Source organism: Corvus hawaiiensis, chromosome 1 (genome assembly GCF_020740725.1).
Source record: "Corvus hawaiiensis isolate bCorHaw1 chromosome 1, bCorHaw1.pri.cur, whole genome shotgun sequence".
Classification (NCBI taxonomy): Eukaryota; Metazoa; Chordata; class Aves; order Passeriformes; family Corvidae; genus Corvus; species Corvus hawaiiensis.
In genome coordinates this window covers 86,263,087-86,283,825 of record NC_063213.1, presented here as the reverse complement: position 1 = coordinate 86,283,825, position 20,739 = coordinate 86,263,087, and the positions used below count along the sequence as shown (strand labels likewise).

At 40.7% G+C, this 20,739-nt stretch overlaps 1 protein-coding gene across 2 annotated transcripts in view; it reads left to right on the top strand.

Annotated features, from left to right (window-relative positions):
• Positions 1–20,739, top strand: part of GRB10 (growth factor receptor bound protein 10) — a 144,842-nt gene that overhangs the window by 28,521 nt on the left and 95,582 nt on the right. For both annotated transcript variants that reach the window (XM_048312624.1, XM_048312634.1), the window contains exon 2: positions 7,728–7,825. In XM_048312624.1, the coding sequence (XP_048168581.1) occupies positions 7,775–7,825 (51 nt within the window). In that variant the 5' untranslated portion in view covers positions 7,728–7,774. The remainder of the gene's footprint in view (positions 1–7,727; positions 7,826–20,739) is intronic.

Here is a 20,739-nt window from a genome sequence, read left to right as displayed (position 1 = left end):
AAACCCTGGAGAGCAGGAGAGACCCTAAGGAGGGATGTGAATGTTATTGATAAATATGTGCTTGTAGCTTCTGTGCACAAGTGTGAGTGTTGGTTTTGAAGTCAGCCTTATGGTCAGCCCTCTGTAGCCAGTATGGTGCAACAAAAACTAGCAAGTTCTTCTTCAAGCTACAGAGTCCCCTGCATAAAGATCCAAGTAAAGAAAAATAGGCTGTGAAGAATTGTAATGATTGATGAATGCATCATTTGGATGAAATGAAATGGCTTAAAATGCTTGAAAAACTGATCAGTAGGTCATGTGATCGGAGATTGCCTTTTGTTCTTTGTTTTTCTTTTTATTTTTCAATATCTATGTCTTTTGCATCAGACAGGAGAGGAAAAAAGGTTTCTGCCTGCTTTGGAATATTCTCCAAAATGAAGGAGTGTTGTAGAGAAATAAGGGAACATAACCTGGGAACAGGGCATCCTTGCTGCAGATTGCTACTCTATGAATTTAAAAGTCTCTCTATCAAACCATTGTATATGTATTTCAACTATTATCTCTCCTAACTTTTGTCAGGAGTCTGTAAAAGTAAGAGCTGAGGAGTGCATGCTACCATCTTATCACCTTAGTAAAGGCTAGTTGAGTCTGGTAGATTTTCCAATGGATGTTTATGGATAGGCATGTAGATTAAACTATGGTTTCAGACAGAATCTGTAATGATCTGACTTTCTTAAAAAAAAAGCACTGTGCGAGGCTGATGAACTCACTTCAAATTGTTTAGAAAAATGTCTTGTGTGTAGTTTAGTCTCTGGGCTGGGGGGTCTAGAGCCCTTGGCTTTCAAATCCCACTGCAGAGCAGGGGGCAGGACCATTCACACCAGTTGCAGGTTGGAAACACAAAGGCTCATTAGAGTGTTGAATGCAAAAAGCAATGTTTGGGTAAGTAGGCAACAAAAGCAGACTTCAGCTGAGTTGGGGCCACAAGGTGAACGTGCCTGTGAGAAAAACTTCATATTTTATTTAGAGATCTATCCAAATGTTTAACTTCTGTGAGATGCCTGGAATGCAGTAATTCTCACGGATGTGCAGTAGGAAAGGTTTGCCAGCTCCTAATGGCAGTAAACAAAGAAAATGGAAGTTCACAGGTTGCCTTGGCCAATGTAATAGTTTACTGCCACTAGAGAGGGGTGATCCTGTTTCCTTCCCTTCTTGCTCATGGTCTCCTGCCGTTCACATTGTGCCAGCTGAACTGCCTGTCAGATCTAAGTTTATTGCATTTGCTTCCTTAGCAGAACACTAACCCAGCAAAACAAATGCGTTAATTAACACAAGCTGAACTCATTAAGGACCATACATGACACAAAAGGGGGAGAAGGAGGGGGTGCCATGAAGCTTCTGGGAGGAAGTGGGGGAAGAAGGCAGAACAAGGGCTGATGAAGAGAGTGGGATGTCTGTCCTGTTCTTGGCAGTAACAAGCTATTAAATCATCTTGACTGTTGTATAACTTCACTCTAAGTCTTCAGGTTGGATAATAAAAGCTTAAAATAACACAAGGAAATAATTATTTAGACTGCTTCCCAAAATTATAAAATTTTGGATTCTGTTTTATGAGAAATGTGACTAGATTGGAGTGGGGAAGAAAGGCAAGACAGTGACAACACAGTGAATAGAGACAGTGTTTTTTCAGTTCTCTGGAGGCAAAGGATGTAGTGAGGAACTGTATATGCAAAATTAGAGACCATTAGTCATGGCATTGTCAGATGAAGTTAACTTTCGGCTGCCTCCCTGTGCATCTCATGTCCCAGTCATGCATCCTTGTACCTGCTCTACCTCTGCATATGGCTTGCTGATGGGTTTTGTCTCCTCTATATGATGTAGTTTTTTATTTCAGTTTCTGTCTAATTAACATTTCACTTAGACTTGGGTAAAAGTCTGTTTAGTTGCCAAAGTTCCTGCTTCAAAGCTATGGATTTGAAGCTATTAGGAGACAGAAGAGGATTTTCAGTGATCAAGGAAAACAGTAAACTGCAGAGTTTTGTAAGTATTTCTGAAGTTTGTTATAGGTTTGGGATTTGTTGTTCGGTTTTTTGATTTTGTTTGGTGGCTTGTTCTGGTTGGTGGTTCGTTTTTTTTTTTGTTGGTTGGTTGATTTTTTGTTGGTGTTGTTGGGCTAAATACTGTTTTTCTCCCAGGACTTTATCTTTGCTGTCAGTGAAACTGTTCTGTCAGGAGGTGAACATGAATTCATGGGCTATGAGTCTTGAGCCCTTTCAAAATTTTAGGCCAATTCAGGAAACCAAAAAATGCTGAACTGCATAGATTTTATTTAATTTTATTTGGCAAGGCTCGAAGTGGGATGGCATCAGCTCTTCTGTGCTTCTTCTGAAGTATGTATCTGTTTTGGCTTTCAAAAGCCTGTATTGCCGTTGCCAAGATTCTTCACTTTCTGGCAAAAGTACTATGGCAAATGGCTTCCTTTACAAGGTGTAATATTTAGACTAACAGCTTTGCAATTAAGAATGGCAAAAGAGAATTATATTCCCTTTTTTTATAAGACCAGATTTTTTAGTAGGGTTTCGTGGGAGTGTTTGGACGTAACTGAAGTGCTTTTGATTGATGATTTATATTTTGAACAGTGCTTTTCATTTTAGTGCGCAACACTCCCTTGAAATTTTAGCTAGAACAATGCTTTGTTTTCAAAGATGTTCAAAGTATTCCTCTAGTTAGGCATTTGCTCCATATCATAGACTTGCAAATGCCTTTTGGGTACATATGTGTAACAAAATGCATGTGAAGATACCAACTCGTGCAAGGGAAATGGGGAGAAATTGGGAAAGCTGCAGCTATTCTTAAATATTGCCTGCTGCTAATCTCAGTAGGCCATCAGGGTGTTGACGATCATGTCATTAAGTCTTTTGTGGTTGCAGGGTGATTCCATTCCGGAGTGTTTGGGGAGATGTTTCGGAAGAAAAAACTTGTTTGAAGGGAAAGTGGCCGAGTATTGTTTTTCAGCATGGGCAAAATGAAGACTTAGGGTGTGAGGAGAGACATTCAGAGCTGGGGAGAGAAGCAAGTGTGTGTTTGAATTGAGTAAGCGAAGAACGTGGTCAGTAACACGTTTGAGGTGATGAATCCAGACCTGCTTGCTAAGTGATCCCTTGGGGAGGGAGAAGGGCGTTCTCAGTGTTGCAAATTGACACAGTCTCCACCTGAAGCTATGTCTAAAAGAGGGCAAGATGCTTTACAAATCCTTGCGTGTACTGATTGCTGAAGCTATGGTGAAACCTGATGGCAAACTTGTGAGCTGCCAAGGATGCTTTAGTCTTCTTGGTCCAGCCAGCTAAGGAATCTGATGGCACTTTTTCAGCCCACATAGTCATTCAGGCTTCATTTTTGTGAGAAGCTGTGTGGGTCTTGCATGCAAAAGCACATCTGGGTCCCGCAGTTTCAGTGCAGCTGGGGACATTGCTAGCTGTCAGGTCTTTCAACTACAGAAAATTCATTGGCATGCCTCATGCTGCTTGTATCCAACTTTATTTCCATTGTAACTATGGCAATAGGAGTAGACTGGTAAGGAAGTGTCGGAGTATGGGTACTCATGCCTGTGTTGCAGAGGGTTGCTCGGTGTGTCCATGTAACTGCTGCGTCTTGTAAACCTGTTTCAGTGATACAGATACATACATACATACATATATATATATATATATATGTACATGTTTGCAGAAAAAACCAGAACACTTTCCTAGATGATATGAAGTAGTGGGGAGCCTACGGCCAGGAGAACAGTTGAAGTCTTGGAGACTGCTCCTTGTGTAGGCTGAGGAGAGGGTGTTTTTCTCCCTGGGTCTTCAAGATGTTAAATTTTAAGACCAGTAGACTTAACCCACACAGTCCTGAAGGAAACTTAGGGGAGAATATTGGATTGATTCAGTTTTAAGACTTTGTTCTAGTTTCTTAGGAAAATCCAGGTTTGGTCTGCTAAGCCTCATTCTGCATTGTGGGGAGAAATGGAATAGTGATACTTAGTGTCTGAGAGAATAAAAGGCATACATAAAAATGAGGGAAAGATTTCTAACTTGTATGTAAAACCTGAGATCTTAGATAAAGGTCTTCAGGTCAAAATTAAGGCTATGTTGAAGCTTGCTCACCTTCCCTCTTTCACAGTAGTTCAGTTGTAGAAAGCAGAACATTATGAAGAAAAATGTTGAAATACTTAAAAGGGTATAGCATTCAACAAATTTGTTAAGTCACCTTTCATAAAAGAGCATAAATCCAGTTTTCAAGAGCTCTGGAGCTTGTCTTGCAACTCTGCCAGGTTAAAATCCTTTTTTTTTTTTTTTTTTCCTTCCTCCTGTTCCTAACTAATCTGCAAGCAATTGCGTTTTAAAAATTATTTTTCTCTGGAATTTAAAGACTTTGACAGATGGCACATGTAGAACCTGGAAAACTTCCTGAATTGGCAGAGTGACCATACCCCTGCCATTTTCCTACCACAGTATCCGTAGGTGCGTAGGCTGTGTCTGCTTCCAGAGTGCTGGGCGAGATACTGTTTCCTCTGCTGGGAATGTGCAGAGAACAAGAGATAAATCAGAAAAACATACCTGGCAATGGGCAGAATTTGCAGTTAACCAACAACTTAATCTGCTGGTTAGTTAAATAATTTGATTGTGACTTAAACAACCCATTCAGAGCAGTGACAGTCTCCAGGGTGCATACCTGCAGTGTTTTCCATGCAGGATTGATCGCAATCTTTTGGATGGTGTGAGTTCATTTAACACTTTTTAGAGACTGAGACATCAAAGCTGTGCCTTACAGTAGTCCATTCTTTATTCTAGAGAATGTCATACCAAAAATTAGTCTCATGACCTTTGAAACTTGGTTTATCATGACTGTCCTTTCAGGGCCTCTGTCCAAGGCAGAGCTCTGAAGCCAATAAAAGCAGATGAAATCGCTTGGTTCCGAATGTGCACAGGCTGTCTCGCTCAATGTTGCATGACAGTTATTCTCTCAGCTGAACGTCCCGAGTTTTGTAACCGTGATCGACTACATAGCTGGTTGTCTGTTTACAATCCTTTGGAATTTCCCTCCCCCATGTAAGGCATTTTAGGAGAAGGGCAGTAACTTGGCACTTGAATACTACTTTGCGATTTGTGCTGTGTAAATTGTGTGGCAAGAACATGTATATCTGTATGCAGCTACAGTCTCTGAAGAGAAGTGACATGCTAAAAATCATATTTAAAGACAACAGCACAGGAAAAATTGATCTATTTTTTCTTTTTAAGTCCTAATATTTATCTACTGAACATGTGAATTGGTGTAGAGTTCTGTCCCTATGAAATTTATTACTTGTTGGTGTGGCACAAAGGACCTTAGACCAAAGGTGAGCAAAGGCTTTTTGTATTCCTGGGGTAGGACTAGGGTGATAAACTGTTTTTAGACAGACAAAAGAGATGAGATCTTAAATCAGTGTTAATATGTGACTGACCAGGAATGATATCATCTAGAGATTATTGCTTTCCTCTGTTTCTGCAGTGTTAACAAATGAATACTCAAGAATGTAGCAGTGAAGCAAATGGTTCTTGATAAATTATGCAGTCTTGACTCCAACTATTGTTTGAGGTAATTTATGATCTTCCATTGGTGTAATGGGGCTGTGGCGTAAACTGCAGCACACCCTAGAGTAGACAAATTGGTCTGGTATTGTTTAGGAACATATTTAATCTATCTTGCTGTAAGTGAATTGGAGCCTTTTGCTGAAACATCAAAAGCCCGGTGTGTTGATACTCAGTCCTAAATAACCTACCATTAAATTTGCAGCAGTTGTGCCTTTTCTTGATGGCTAAATACTGAGGTGGTAATAAACAAAACTGTTGCCGTGTAAAGCTCAATTCTTTTCCCTTATTCCCTTTATGTAAACTTTAGTCTTGGTGGGTTTAGAGGCCAATAATACAGTTCTCTTTATTCTTAAAGCATTTTACCAACTTCATAACAGCTACTCCAGTGGCTTGCTTAATTTCTCTGTAGATGTGCTTACAAAAAAGAAAAGAAAATGCTACTCCCCCAAGTGAAAAGGTTTTAAAGAGCTTTTCTTAAATCTGTGCTTAATTCTCCCGGAACAAACTGGGTGATTAAGGTGGAATCTTCAGATCAATCTTAAAAACTGACTGCAAACTTTTAGGTGTGGAGAAGTAGTTAGATAGCTGTAGACCACTGTTTATATGTTTAGCAATAGTGCAAGTTGACTAACGTGCCTACAGTTAGATGTTTGGTGTTGCCTACCCCACTTTGGATCCTGTAAGATTTTGGGTTTAATTTTTTTTTCCATTTACTTACCTAGAATGAACAACTGGATTTATGCATATTTGGTTAAATGGATTTTCAGACTTGCTGTTGCCAAAACCAGTTTCCTCCTGAGGTAATTGGCTGTATGAATTGATCACAGAAAACAGCAGAAGCCCAGTAACTACTTCCTGGAAAGTTCCCAGGAGTTTGCCTGCTTTACTGATAGAGGAGGAGGCTACCATACCTCAGCCAAACTCATCCTGGGACCAGGTAAAATAAAGCTTCCTTGATGAGCGCATGGTTTGTGGACCATAGGCTGGAAGTCCTCTGGGAACACTTTGTCCAAGATGTTTTTTAACCCTTGTCCCTGACTTAACTGTCCCATAAATTTTGGTGGCAGCTTTGGTTTGATGATAGTTCATGCTTACCAGAGAGCAGTGGGTAGCCTGTTTAAAACTTGGGCTTTTGTTTTGAGTACATAATCAATAATTAATAGTGAACGGGAGACACAACACAGGAGCTCGCTTGTGGTAGAAGTAAAAGTTCTGACTGTGCTTTGCAGCCTGCTTTCTCTTCCCCCAGTCATGCTTTTTTCATCTACTTGGAGGTGGTATCACTTGTCTTACACTGCAGGGATGTCTTCACCACTGGTTGGAAGAAATGCTGGAGCAGAAAATAGTGCTTTATTTATTTATTGTGGTTTATTTTTGTTTCCTTTAGGAGGCAGTTATAATAACTTTCTTGACATTGTCTTGCCTTTTTATTTTTAGTTCTTTAGCCATATGTTCCTCTAAATGTTTGCAGATTTCTTTTCAAGCTCTATCTGATCACAAAGTTGATGCTTTAAAGAAACACAACTCACCTTGCAAAGTTGCTGCTAATAATCACTCAGAAGAGCAAGTGCACGACTTGAATTAATTTGTATGTGACACTGATATATTGTGTGAGAATAAAACCATGAGAGAAAAGGCAGGCAGGAAAGGGTAAAGGTTAGAAGTTGTGTAGCCAGGCATTGAAGGCTAATGCTGCATAATGATCTTGGTGATCTTGTGGGTCTTTTCCAACTCAAATGATGCTGTGATAAGTGACAGTCATCTTAATTAACTCGCAGATTTCAGTGTTTTCTTTCCACAATTGAAAACATAGCCTCAGGTGGTGAGAGCCAGTTTTCAAATGGCTAGGGTTTTGCTGTGAAGGGAGGCTTTCATTTTTGCCTGAACAGTGGGAATAAAGTAGAAGCCACATGTCCTGAGAATAGTTATGTTGGGCTTTGAAATGAAATACCAAATTGAACGTGTTTGCTAGGCTACAGGCAGCAAATGTGCACAGTTTCTGCTTCAAGTTGATGCAAATCCTCATCACCTCATCTTGATCTTCTTGGTCTTCCTCCTCCAACTGTTTTCAATAATAAGTTGATGAAATGTCTTCAGTATGGTTTCTGACAGTTTGTTTGTACTCTGCAGGTCCTGGGAAGCAGTAGATGTAATTTGAAGAAAATTTGAAGGAACAAATGGCTTTAGCTGGCTGCCCAGACTCCTTTTTACATCTTCCTTATCGGATAGTAAGTTGTGAAACTGCATGTTCGTGTCAGCTTGTAGCATCATATTGCTGTGTGCCGGTGATTGGTGGTGCATTCAAACTTTTCATCAAACTGCTAATAGCTGTCTGGCAATTCTCTGGGTTTTGCTAACATTTGGAAACAGAGCCTCTGTTACCATCCTGTATTCAAGTTCTGCTGCTGAAAAAAATTGGGTTATTAATATATATGGATTAAGATTTGAAATTTGCCTTAAAAATAGCCATTTCCTATTTGGGAGAAGGCAAAGAAAAGGTGGCAAGCTACAATACCAGCGAAGTGCCTTGCATCAAAATGTATCAGTTTGCTGAATGCTATATTTGTAGGAACAAAGGCAGAGATTTTTACACTTGGTTAGATCCTATGCTTTTTGAGTCATTGTGCTGTATCTAAGCAGCCAATATGGCATATTACAAAGAGTATATTTTAAAAAACCCTCAGCTAAATTCAAAGATACTTGACAAAAATGCATGTGAAAGTTCTCTTTTTTCCCCTGGGCAGTTTTAATTGGCATAATGCTTGCTTTGTATTTTCTATGAAACTGCAAATTGCTAGTTTGGATATAATCTTTTCTTTGCACTTTTTATCATCTGTTTTCATAATATGATTACCACACAGAGGATTCAGTTATGATTTTGGACCCTGTAGATACACAAATAATTAAACAGTGTCATGTGACATTAAAACCTTTTCCCTCTGTCCCAAGAGAGACATTGCTAGTAGTGATTACTACAGTCATGCTACTCATTTGGAAGACAAGCAAAAAACCAGACCAAAACAACAACAAAATTTCCAAAAAATCTCTTTAGGATTTATACATGTTGTGTAATATGTCAGCTTACAATTTTTTCTTCCCCAACAGGAAACCTCAAATTAGTTAAAAGTCTAATGTTAGTATATGCTGAGTTGTCAGCTGAATGTACCTGAATGCTTCTCTGGATAACAGGAAAAAACATAAGAGTTCTTTTATAGCTTCTTTTGCAGCTATAAAAATAGACTGGACTTTGAGAAATTGAATGTTCTGAAAACCTGTTACTATACTTGGATCTATGATTTTAAAGGAATATGTGAATAGATGTGCCTGGACTTCATAATTTGGATGCACTGTGAAATTATGCTTCCAATTCCAATAAATTTGGAGCATCATTTGAGTCATGATGCAAAGCTGAGGGAAAGGAGAGCTATGTAAGAGAAACTTGACATTCTAGGCAGTCGTTTTTGGGCTGCAAGTGTCAATCTTTCCTGTGAAAATAGTGCCTTTAGTGGTTCATAGGAAGTAAGAATGTGAATTTTCATTGGTACTTCCCTTGCTCTGACGAACCTGGTAGATAACCTGCTTTAGTCTGGGGCAGTCAGCAGACTGGAAGTGTCAGAGCAACATGGGGTGACTTAAGATGGTGGGAAAGCCACTCAGTTATTTTTGGTCTAAGCTTACTGTGTATTAACTACCCTAAGTGCTTATAACCAGTTTGAAGACTAACTGTGGAAGCCCATTCACAACTACTGTGCCTTCTGTCAGAACTGAAGTTTGCATTAAAAAAACCCTGAACATCTGTTTTTCCACCCCTACTAAATCTGACTTAGGAGCTTTCATCAACTTGTCTTTCAAATTTGGCTGCAGTGAAAGCATTTTGTTGGTAAAGGGCTGAAAGAAGGTTAAACTAAATTTGCTCTAGATTAGAGTGTAAAGAAGTATTCTCTTTTTTCAGCACATTTTCTTACTTAATATGAATGAAAGGCTATGAAGGCCACTGCTCCAGAGATCCCAAGGTTGGGACCTTAATGCTGTAAATTCAGTATTAGAATAAATTGACACATTGGAGGTTGGGATTATATTCAAGGCAAGAAAAATGAGAACCTGGATAAGTGAGTATGCACTACAGAATGTGCTTTAGGATGTCTTGCTGCCAGTCCACCTTTTCTCAGGTTTTTTATGTTTTTGGAGAGATGGGCAAAGTATAGATCTCTGACTTTGTTACTGAGTTCTTTGTTTGCTAGGTTTGCTTCTTTCAGAATCTTTCAGGTCTTGTTTAAGAGTCTTTTTCTTCTTTTTCTTTAAATTTCTCAGGAGTTAGCACATGAACCGGTCACACTGAGTGCATTCTCCTAGAAACAATCTCTAGGTCTGTAAAAAAAAAAAAAAAAAAAAAAAAAAAAATCAATACTATCTTTCAGTGGCTTTCAGGAGTCATTTCCAAATTCTTGAACTCGTCAATAAAAATCCGGCAGTGAGAATTGGCAGTGTTTGTCTTCTGTTCCTGGAAATTCAGAACATAGTCCCAGAATTTCTCAGAAAAAACGGGATGATTTACTGTGTTTCCCTTCTTTTGCAATCTGTAGTCACAACAGTATTTATGTGCAGTGACTTGAACTCTTGGGGAATATTTAGTTCTTTAACCCTTTGCATTAATTGTACAAGTCTCAGTGACATAAATAACAAAAAGATGGGGTGTTTTTCTCGGTTTATAAAGATAAAATTTTGGGCATCTGGGAATGTTCTGTTTATCTTCCACTTTCTGCCTTCTGTTTGTTTTCTCATGACCAAGATGCAGGTATGACTTCAATAATAAGTAATATATTTTGGTTTTAGTGAGCTGAATTCTTATTTGAGAAAGGACTTGTAACTTGGTACAAAATGGACTACAAGCACTTGGCCACAAAGTAGGGAGAAGATGGAAGTTGCTTTTTCTTCGATTCTTTGGAGATGTTTCTTGCCAGTTGTGGTAAGAAAGATGCCAGGCCAAGGTGGTGCTGGTCACTCCTCTCCTCAGCTGAGCGGGGGGAGAAAATATCATAAAAGGCTTATGGGATGAGATAAAGGCAGGGAGAAGCGCTCACCAGGTACCGTCACAGGCAAAACAGACTTTACTAGGGGAAATTAGTTTGATTTATTACCAATCAAATCAGAATAGGGTAATGAGAAAGCTAAATCTTAAAACCAGATTCCCCCAACTCTGTCCTTCTTCCCAGTTTCAACTTCACTCCCGATTTGCTCCCTCTCCTCCCCTCCAGTGATGCCGGGGAATGGGGAATGGAGATTGCCGTCAGTTGTCTCTGACGATCTTTCCTCCTCAGGGGGAGGACTCCTCATACTCTTCCTTTGCTCCAGCATGGCCCCTTCCCAGGGAGACAGATCTCCATGAACTTGTCCAGTGTGGGTCCTTCCCACATGAGCATAGTCCCTCCCACGGGGTGAAGTCCTTCTGGAACAGGCAGCTGTGCCTTGGGAGGGTTACAAGGCAGAAACAGGGCCAGCAAACCTGCTCCAGTGTGAGCTCCTCTCTCCGTGGGTGCACAGGTCCCACCAGGAGCCTGCTCCAGTGTGGGCTTCCCACAGTGTCACAGCCTCATTTTTGTATCTACATGCTCCGGCATAGAGCCCTGGATGGGCTGCAGGTGGATCTCTGTGGGACTCCATGGTCCCTGCAGGGACACAGCTGCTTCACCATGGTCATCACCATGTGCTGCAGGAGAATCTCACCTCCAGCTCCTGGAGCACCTCCTCCCTCTCCTTCACCGACCCTGGTTTCTGCAGAGCTATTTCTCTCACATATTCCCACTCCTCTCTTCATCTGCTATTTGTCGTGGTTTAGGAATGATGCTCCCTGATTTAGTTCTCCCACTGAGCCTCTCCAAACCCCACTGTCCCTAGGTCACTTGGGGGTGACCAGAGAGGAGAATTTTAGGCACAAAGGCAAAGATAACAGATTAAAATAAGAACAATGTACTGCAAACAGCTATGAGATAAGAAAAGGAACAGTAACAGCAACAATATTGACAACAAAAGTATTTCTTAGAGAGTGATTTCACACGCAAAATGCTCCTGGAACCTGACTAGTACCAGGCTTGCTCATCAGGAAGGAACCCCTTCTCCTCAGACTCCCCTTTTTTTCCACCCCTGGCAATAAGGTGAGGTGGCATAGAATAACTTCAGTGTCCTCGCCATGCTGCCTCCCAGCTACTACAAAAATTAACCCAGTCTTGGTCAGAACCAGGACATAATTGAACAGAGGTGATTTTTTTTTTCCTCACAGAAGCCACCCCTGTTCCTCCCCCCACTTCCAAAGCCTTCACATGCAAACCCAATACATGATTTTCAAGATTCAAAATAAACAGTAGCTTAATTTACTCTTGTAAGGCTTAAATGTACAAGGATTCTGCTTGCATAAAATTAGTCCCAGGGTTTGGGTTTTTCATGCTAAGAGGACAGTATGGAAGGACCGGAGTGCACAAGCAGGCTTTCAAAGTCCTTGGGCGTAGCTGAGTGAAAAACCACCAGATGCATTATTACATTGCATCATTCTTCTACATATTGCATAAAGAAAAGCTGAAATGTTGCTACTGCCAATGCAGAAAGTCATCAGATTTGTGAAATATGGTGTCAGTCAACGGATCTTTTATTGACGATACTCTTGTTTTAACAGTTTACATGTATGTGGTGTAGAGGGTTGACGGACTGGAGCAGACACAAAGCACAAAGCAGCGTGAACATTAGTGAATGTTTTTACAAGACATGTTGCCTCCAATATGAAGTTATGAAATCTGTCTCCCTGAGTGGAGACTGCAAATGTTTTTTACAGATAGAGTTGATGCTGCTTGTTAGTTTTCATTGAAGACCAACTGAAGCTAGATTTCTAGCCTCTATTTTTCCTGGAAAAAAATCTGTTTAAAAAATTGTCCCAAAGCAAGTTGTTTTCATTAACATTGAAATAAAAGTGTGGGGCTTACTTCCTAAAGATGCCACTGGAAGTGTACTTGCCAGCACTATGGTGTATCATCAGAATACTTAAATGAAGCAAAATAACATCAAAGAAATTTGTATCTTACACTAAGCTTATATGCAATTGATTACAGTTTCCCTTCTTACAAGAAATGCTCATCAATTTTGTTTTTTGTTTTTTGCTGTACCAGTTTACCTTTCTACATTTCCAATCGCAGGCATGTACCTTTTTGCACTTCTGCTTTTGTATTCTAATTTATAGAAGTTGGTTGGCAAAACATGAAGTCTTTTTTCGAAGGTGAATGTGAGCAAGAAATTTCAAGTGGCTCAGTCCACATTTTTCAATTATATGAATTTTTTCAACCCATCAAGAAAAAAGACTCAAAGCACTCTAGTTGTCAATCATATTATTTGCTACTTGCATTACTACTAACACTGGTTAGTAAACAACACAGATGTTGCAAATCAAGTGAAGAAATAAAGTAAAGAAGTTTAATTTTGCATCTTCCTGTTAATGATTTCATGCTTAAACACTAGACTGAACCTGTTGTTAAATGCAAACAGTCTCTTGGTTTACCTCTGGTTTTCATACATGTTTAAGCCTACAGTTTGCTACTTTTATACTTGAGAGAAAGCTGAGAGGGGATGGGATGTTAGGAATATATATAAATATATAAATACCTGAAATGTTGCAAAGAGAATGGAGCCCAGGCTCTTTTCCCTGGTGACCAGAGCCAATGGACACAATCTGAAACACAGGAGATTCCCTCTAAATATTGGGTAGCGCTCTTTCACTGTGAGGGTGACTGAGCACTGGCAGAGGTTGCCTAGGAGAGGTGGTGAAATCTCCACCCTTGGGGGTAGTCCAAAGCCATCCACACAGAGTCTCAGGCAACTGGCTGTAGGTGGCCCTGAGCAGGGGATTGGAGCAGGTGACAGCCAGAGATCTCTTCCAACCCCAATCATTCAGTGATACTGTGAAAATCAAAAGCAGTGGGTCTCTTTAGGTTCTGACTTCTATGCAACTTTTAATATGATAATTTCAGACTGAAAAAATACCCACATTGATAAGAACAGACTATTTTCTGTTCTCTCACAAAGCTTCTGAAGCAATGGTAACAATCAGTTTAGCAGACTATAGCACCAAAAAAATTCCTGTATATTTTTTAATGAGTTGGATCTTTTCCAAATGAGTAAATATTTAACAAGCTGTTTACCAACTGGTTATTTGGAGACTTACCGGTATGAGTTTTTTCATGTTGGTAACAGCTCTAGTTTAACAGAATAGAGTTGATGTACCAGTCCTAACACAGCTTCACACTTCAAACACCTGCATAAATATAAGACAATAGAAACCTAAAATACAAAGGAATGGAAGCATTGTTTTTAAAATTGCATTTGTTATAGCCAACTGGAATTATGTTAGTGATAGTTTGGAGGGGTGTGCTTTTAATGAACCTTCCTCCTACAGATGTTCTGTGCTCTACATATGAGTAAACAGTAACCAGCGGAGAAGATTATTTTGTTTTTTTAAGAGGAAGATAATATTGCTGTGTATTTGGAGCTGTCAGTTTTCAAGAAAGCACTGTGGCTTGGATAATTTTTAATGTTGTTGTCCATGCCAGTTGGCTCAGAGAGGTCTTTTCTATCCTTGGAAAAGACCAATGATATAATGCTGCCTTATATTTAAGTATTTCCAAGAAATGTATCTAGATACAGGCCTTGTGCAAAGTTATGCCCAGTATTTTCTTGCCTTACATAGTCTAAAGAGAATGTGTTTGATCAAAGGAAGGACAATATTTCATAAGCACTTATTTAAATTTTTTTTTTAAGTTAAAATTGGAGGGAGGAAAGAACTCTTCCAAACTACCACCCCAAATCCTGTGATTCTGCATCAAGCTGTTCATGTGATCAGATCTGAGAGGAGAATTTTCCTGTTCCTAAAAAGAAACTGAGGGTACAATTTCCAAACTTTATGTGATGCCTCAGAGATCTCCATTTCTACACCTGCAGACTTTCTACTCCAAACTGAAGGTGCTGATTCAAAGAAGAAGGGAGAGCCCGAACTCACTGTGGCCTTGGTGTAGTGAAGGTGCCGCTTACTTGGTAAAGCCTAGGGGTAAATATATCAAGTCCACCTAGCACTAGCTATGACTGAAAACAGTCTTTACCTGCTCTTTTTCCATCCCCTAAGAATTTTTCTTTCAGTTCCTAATGTAATGTAATCTGAAATGGTCTTTCTAAAAAGTTATTCCTAGGTTCCCACAAAACCATGCCTCTTTTCGAGGTGTATCCCTTATTCCTAGTGTTGCAGGTATGTTCCTGTCGTGGAGAGGTGGGATGGAGCAAGGACTTTGTTCTTGTATGGCTGACTTTGCTTTTTCGGGATGGAATTTTACCAAATTGATCAGCTTTCGGGAATCCTTCATGAACAAAGGGCCAGATTATTGGTATTAATGGCCTTTTATGCTAGATAGTATTGATATTTTAATCTGAGGCATTAAGATACAGTGTTTTTATTTCTGGTTTTGAAAGAACAGTGAGCAATCAAAGGTAGAACACAAACTCCCAGCAAAGCTCTCAGGCTTTACTGCTATTTTAAGATAGCTTTGGCCTGTGTGCTGGTACAACCAGTGTGCATATTTGAAATTCTAGCCTCTACAATGAAAAGGCAAGCCCTCGGAAACAGCCAGTGGTTCTGGAGCATGCTGGTCCTTTGCAAGCTGAATGTTAAACAATGACTTAAGACTCTACTACACACTGGCTGTAGCTCTTGATGTCTTACACACTGGCTCCATTTTTTGACATAACTTTGGCAAGTGGGGGAACCTGGCAGTCCTTCATGCTGGAGGCCTTAGCTCTAATAAAGTGCTTTAGTTATTAGCACAAGTAAATAGTTGTCCATTTGTGCTTCATTAATGCATATTAGTCATACAGTAAATACTGTCATGCTGGCAAGTTCCCCAGAAGAGTGAATACTTCTGCACAGTTCAGGAGGGGGTTTCTGACAAAGTGGTGTTGGCACCTTTCTTGAAGAAGTTCTTGAAGCTATTAGTGTAGGAGAGTGACAGGCTGTTATTTCAGCTCACGTGAGTTTTGTAGAATTGATACTTCAGTGGAGGCAAAGAGGTATCTTTGACTAATATTACACTGTTGCAGTAGGTTCTTCTCAAATATTCAGTTGACTTTTCTACAGCCTTTAGCTATATTGAGGCAGGTTGCTTTGGGCTGTGGGGAGTACAAATGAGGTGCCTACTCTTCTAATGAAAATAGATGTTCCAAAAATCCCATATGATTGTCCAGCATTGTAAAATTTCAACTATATGTTTGAAGAAACCTAGTATGTGCAGCTAGATGAAATCAGAATCTTTGGTTTCTTGAGAGATAAGACCCTTAGTACAAATGGTATAAATTGCAAACGAGTATGACTTGTTCTTTGGAACAGCCAGTGTAGATTTACCAGTTGCTTGTTTTTGTCCTTTGCGTTCCTGGCAGTGACTTCCAGGGGGACTTGCTCCTTACTCTTGCCAACTTGTCAAGGCTGACCAGCTTCTGGTTCTTCATATTGTCATCCTCACCTGTTTTGAAGAGGAATGTGTTTTCTGCCTCTGCAGTCACCAGAATCATCCTCTGATTAGTGACTTACTCTTTTGAAGATAATAGGGAGTAGCCTTGCAGTGGTATTGGCGAGCTTCCTTAGCACCTTCTAACGCATCCTATCTTCTCCTATTTAGCTTGTCTGATCCATAACTTTGCTGTGAGTAATAGTTCAATCCTCCAGATGCTGACACTGTGCTCAAAGAACTGGGAGACATGAGGAGGAACTAGGGAAAACTGAGGCAAAAAAGTCATTGGTCTTTTGCATCATTAGCTGCTGGGTCCTGTGCACAATTGAGAATGAAGTAAACTAATATTAGCCATCCTTTTGTCCTTACTTGCCTGTATACCAATTCCTTGTTTTTTCTTGGCATCCTTTGCTTGCTCTAACTCTTCAGCATGTGTACAATCTCCATATTCTTTCTGTGTAACCTCCTCCTGCTTCAACCTTCTTTGTGTTTCAGCATTTAAGCTGAGGCAGGAGTTGCCTGTCCATTCAGCTTGCTTTCTGCCATTCCCCTGTGACTTTCTGCATGCCACAGTGGGCCATTTTTGAGGTTTGAGGAGGCTGTCCTGCAAGATCAGATTGTTGCCCTGTACACCTTGGTTATTCAGAGAAGTCTGCCATGGGAACCTTGCACGCAGATCCTTGAATAGGCCAAAAATCTGCTTTCCCACAGTCCAAGACTGTACTTCTGCTGCTAGTCTTGCTCTCTTTGCTTACTCATTACTGTCATCTTTGCATCATCTCCACTGCCGTCAACCTCTTCCTCGCCAACTGGCTCTTCTTTGTCCACCAGCTGGCTTTGCCAGCTTGTTGGTCAAGCAGGAAAATGCTTCCCCAGTTGGCTCACTGATCACTTGTGATGTGAAGTTATCTTCAACCCACTCCAGAAATCTCTGTAATGTTCAGTGCTGCCTGCAGCTGGAATGGCACTGTTTGCTCGTGAGTGGGTCAGAAATGTGATTTAGCTGATTTGTGTCCAGTTTCTCCCCATCCCATGCACCTGGCTGCAAAAATGGATTTGTTTGGTTGGAGCAAGACAGGTATTCTGAACATTAATCTTCTTAAAGATGGTGGGTGCCTCTTTTGGGAAGAAGTATTGCGGTGAAAAATGAGGGACTTGGCAGCGTGACAGAAGCAAAGGAGAACCTAGAGGTGCTAGATAATTGTTCAGGTGCTTCCTGTCCCAGCACTGTCCTTTGTGGCTTCCCAGACAGGCTTTTGGTACTCAGTCTCCTGTCATGGCACTCTCCTGGCTTCCCTGTTGTTTACTCTCTCTCACAAGGCTTACATCCAAGTGGACCATCTCCTGTGCTGCTTTCTCTGAGGACCTACTGCCAGCTGTATCTCCCCAGGACCGCCCTTGGGGCGATGTAGGGTAGCTCCCCCTTACTGAGTGGCTTATGAGCTTCCACCCTCATGATGCTGCTGTCCTTTGGTCATGACTGCCCCTGACTCTGAGTCATTTGGTGGGGAGGCAGGAGAGTCCTGGCGACATGTTCCCCTTTTCTTTCCACTGTGGGCCCATTGTAGAAGAGGTGCTATCCATGTGCCAGGAGAGCAAGGAGGCAGCACAGGTCAGGGAGGGAGGGCTGACAAAAGCCTTCAAATGCATGAACTGTCTTATTGGTTGTAAAGAGTTCGTGCCTAGCCTGGCAAGGCTCACATCTCCCTTTCCTGCCTGTGGGTTTTCTACCTCTTCCATCTCTCTGGCAGACACCTGGACTCCCAGGATTTCTTTGAGTGGTTATGTTCAGGCTGATGGAGAGTAGTGCATGGATGAGCTTGGGAGAAGATGTTCTGGCCGTCCTGGAAGGAGATCATGGGCTCTTTCTGGAACACATCTTGGCAATGATGATGTCAGGTGACAGTTAACTGTGGCTAGTATTTGTGGCTAGTCCACTTCCATGGCCTTTCTTTCCTAGTCACCCTCTACAGGCTCTGGGTCTCCTGCCACCTGCTTGAGAGAAGCCCTTTTATCCTGCACATCCTTCTGTGTGCTCCTACCCTGTTCCCCCTCTGCATATCCTCCTTCTTCCAGAGCTCTTTCTTCTTGGCCACACCACCATGACCTCTTGGAAAGATTTCTGCAGAAGGTAACTCCAGGATCATATGTAACACATGTTACATACATACATAAATAATCCATTTATTAAAGCAACTTAGCATGTTTACTCACCCATACATGCCCTCTCAAGTTAGGTGAATTTTTTTTCCTTTTCAAATTCAGGACAGACTCAAGGAATTTTTCAACCCAAATATAAATGCCAATATTTGAGGTAGTCACCTCAAGTGTTTCGCAGCTGGAAGTGTTTGTAGAGCCTGTTTTCTAAGGTGTATGTGAATTAAGCCTTCAGAGGGCCTGTTTTTCTGCTTCTGGCCATACAGAAGTATAAGGCAGTGTGTTGCAAATTTGATGGAAAAAATTCCTTTCTCTGTGTTTGCTGGTGAAATTTCTGCATGAAATATATTTTTTTTGCCATGGCCTGAGGAAAAGGTCTAACTGAAGTGTGCTAAAGATGTTCTGAACAAGGCATCTCTTGCAATCTTGTTTTTTCTGGAGTCCTCTATGTCCTCAGAATTATGACAAGCTGCTGGCTGTTGAACATGAACTGCCTGTATGGTTAAGTCATAAACCATAACTGCTATGCTGGATGAGAGCAAGTTGGAAAAATAGTTTTCTGACAATGTATCTTTTAGAGTATGACTTGCCCTAAAGATTAAAATAAACCCAAACCCACAAGACCAGAAACTTCTCATCCATTGACTGTCCCAGTAGCATCTTTTGAAACAGGGATATTGACACAGTAGCATGTATTATTATGACGTAAGATTATACACATGCTGTCAGCATTGTGGTGTGCTAATGAGCTTCTAGGTAATCTGTCACAGCTAATTTTCTTGTTTTAGCTAAATAAGTAGTCTTCTGTTTATCTGTATCCAGAAGGTGGCCCATTCCTCTCATCCACAGCTTGCTTCTGAAGCCTAGTTCAAAGTTTTCCCTGTTCTCCTTCTCATCCTACGATTCCTTTTTTTTTTTTTTTGTCGTTAATCTCAGCAGGAATCTTTTCCACTACCTTTATTTCATAGACCTGCATTTGTGGGTTAGAAAGAATAGCTCAAAACTAGAGGAAGCAGTACAATAGATACTGGTTGTGCTGTAAAATATACCACCTTGAATTAATCACCATTCAGCTGAAGCGTGGTAGCTGCTCGTGTGCAAACTGCCAGCCCCTTGAACTGCAAGGTAAACAAGTTACTTCCCCTACCTAGTCTTCAGCAGTGGTTTCACAGAAGAGAAAGAAAAGCCACTTCAATACTGATTGAACAGCAGCTCATCCAATTGCATCCCATCTTTTCTTGGAGCAAACAGTAGAAATCCATTTGCCGAGATGTTCTCGCGGTTGATGGCAGTAGTGTTTCAGTGTTGCTAAAGCCAGCATGATCAAACATTCCACATGTGGATTTATTACAACTGTGGGATTTCTTGAACTTTTCTTCTGGCTGACCAGTTTTGCAATCTCCCTTCAAATCTCTCCTTGTTTGGAGACCCTTTACCTGGGCAGGTCTTGTTCTGAGGTGGTTTTCTTGTTTTGTTTCATGTGCTGCCTTGGCACTGTTTGGCACACCAGACCTTCCTCCAGTAGCATACTGGAAGTTATGAAACTCTTTTGATCTGTTGAGGCTTTAATGTAGCCTCAGAGGCTTTGTGTGGAATTAAAGCAGCTGCTGCTAACCACGTAGAAGCACCTCAGTGTATGTTCTGATGTGCTGTGGATAACTGCCTTGGATGTGTCCAGTAGGTATTGAAAGAAGTGGGGAGGAGCTGTATTAAATAAGTGGTCACTTGACACACTTACACTGTGAACAACTTTAAAACAGAGCAAAACAAAAAGAAAACCTTCCAAGCATGAAGAGGTGATTGACGTGCTTGCTTTTAGTGTGCCAGCTTCTGCAAAAACTGAAGATTTATACTTTGTATTGTGTTTTCCTGGGACAGCATGCAATTTTACATGTAATTTGTTACTATTTAAATGCAAATTGCTGATCTTTTGTAAATTTTCTTCCTTCAGAGAATGTTAAGTCAATAAAGATTTTCTGATAAAGCCACCTTCTTAATGCAGGATAACTGGTAGAGCTACTTGCAATTAACTCCCTTTCCTCAAGGAGAGGAAAACATGGCAGCTGCCACCTTGAGATGGATAGATACAAATATGTATTTTTATTGATACTGGAACAAGTGTAACAATGAAGCATATCTCATATGGTACCTAGATTTTTGAAAATTAGACAGAGATAGGTAAACTAGGCCAAGCACTGAGAGAAGTTCTCAGGCTAAAAAGTACCTTTGAGGTGCTTGGATTTTACTACAGTCAAACTTAGTTACTTCTTTTTCTAAGGACAATGAAGATCAAGAAAATCAGAATCATTTACGTTGGAAAAGACCTCTAAGATCATTGAATTCAACCTATGACAGATCACCACCCTGTCAACTAGACTATGGCATTAAGCTCCCTATCCAGTTGTGAACACCTCCAGGGATGGTGATTCCATCACCTTCTTGTGCAGTTGGTCCCA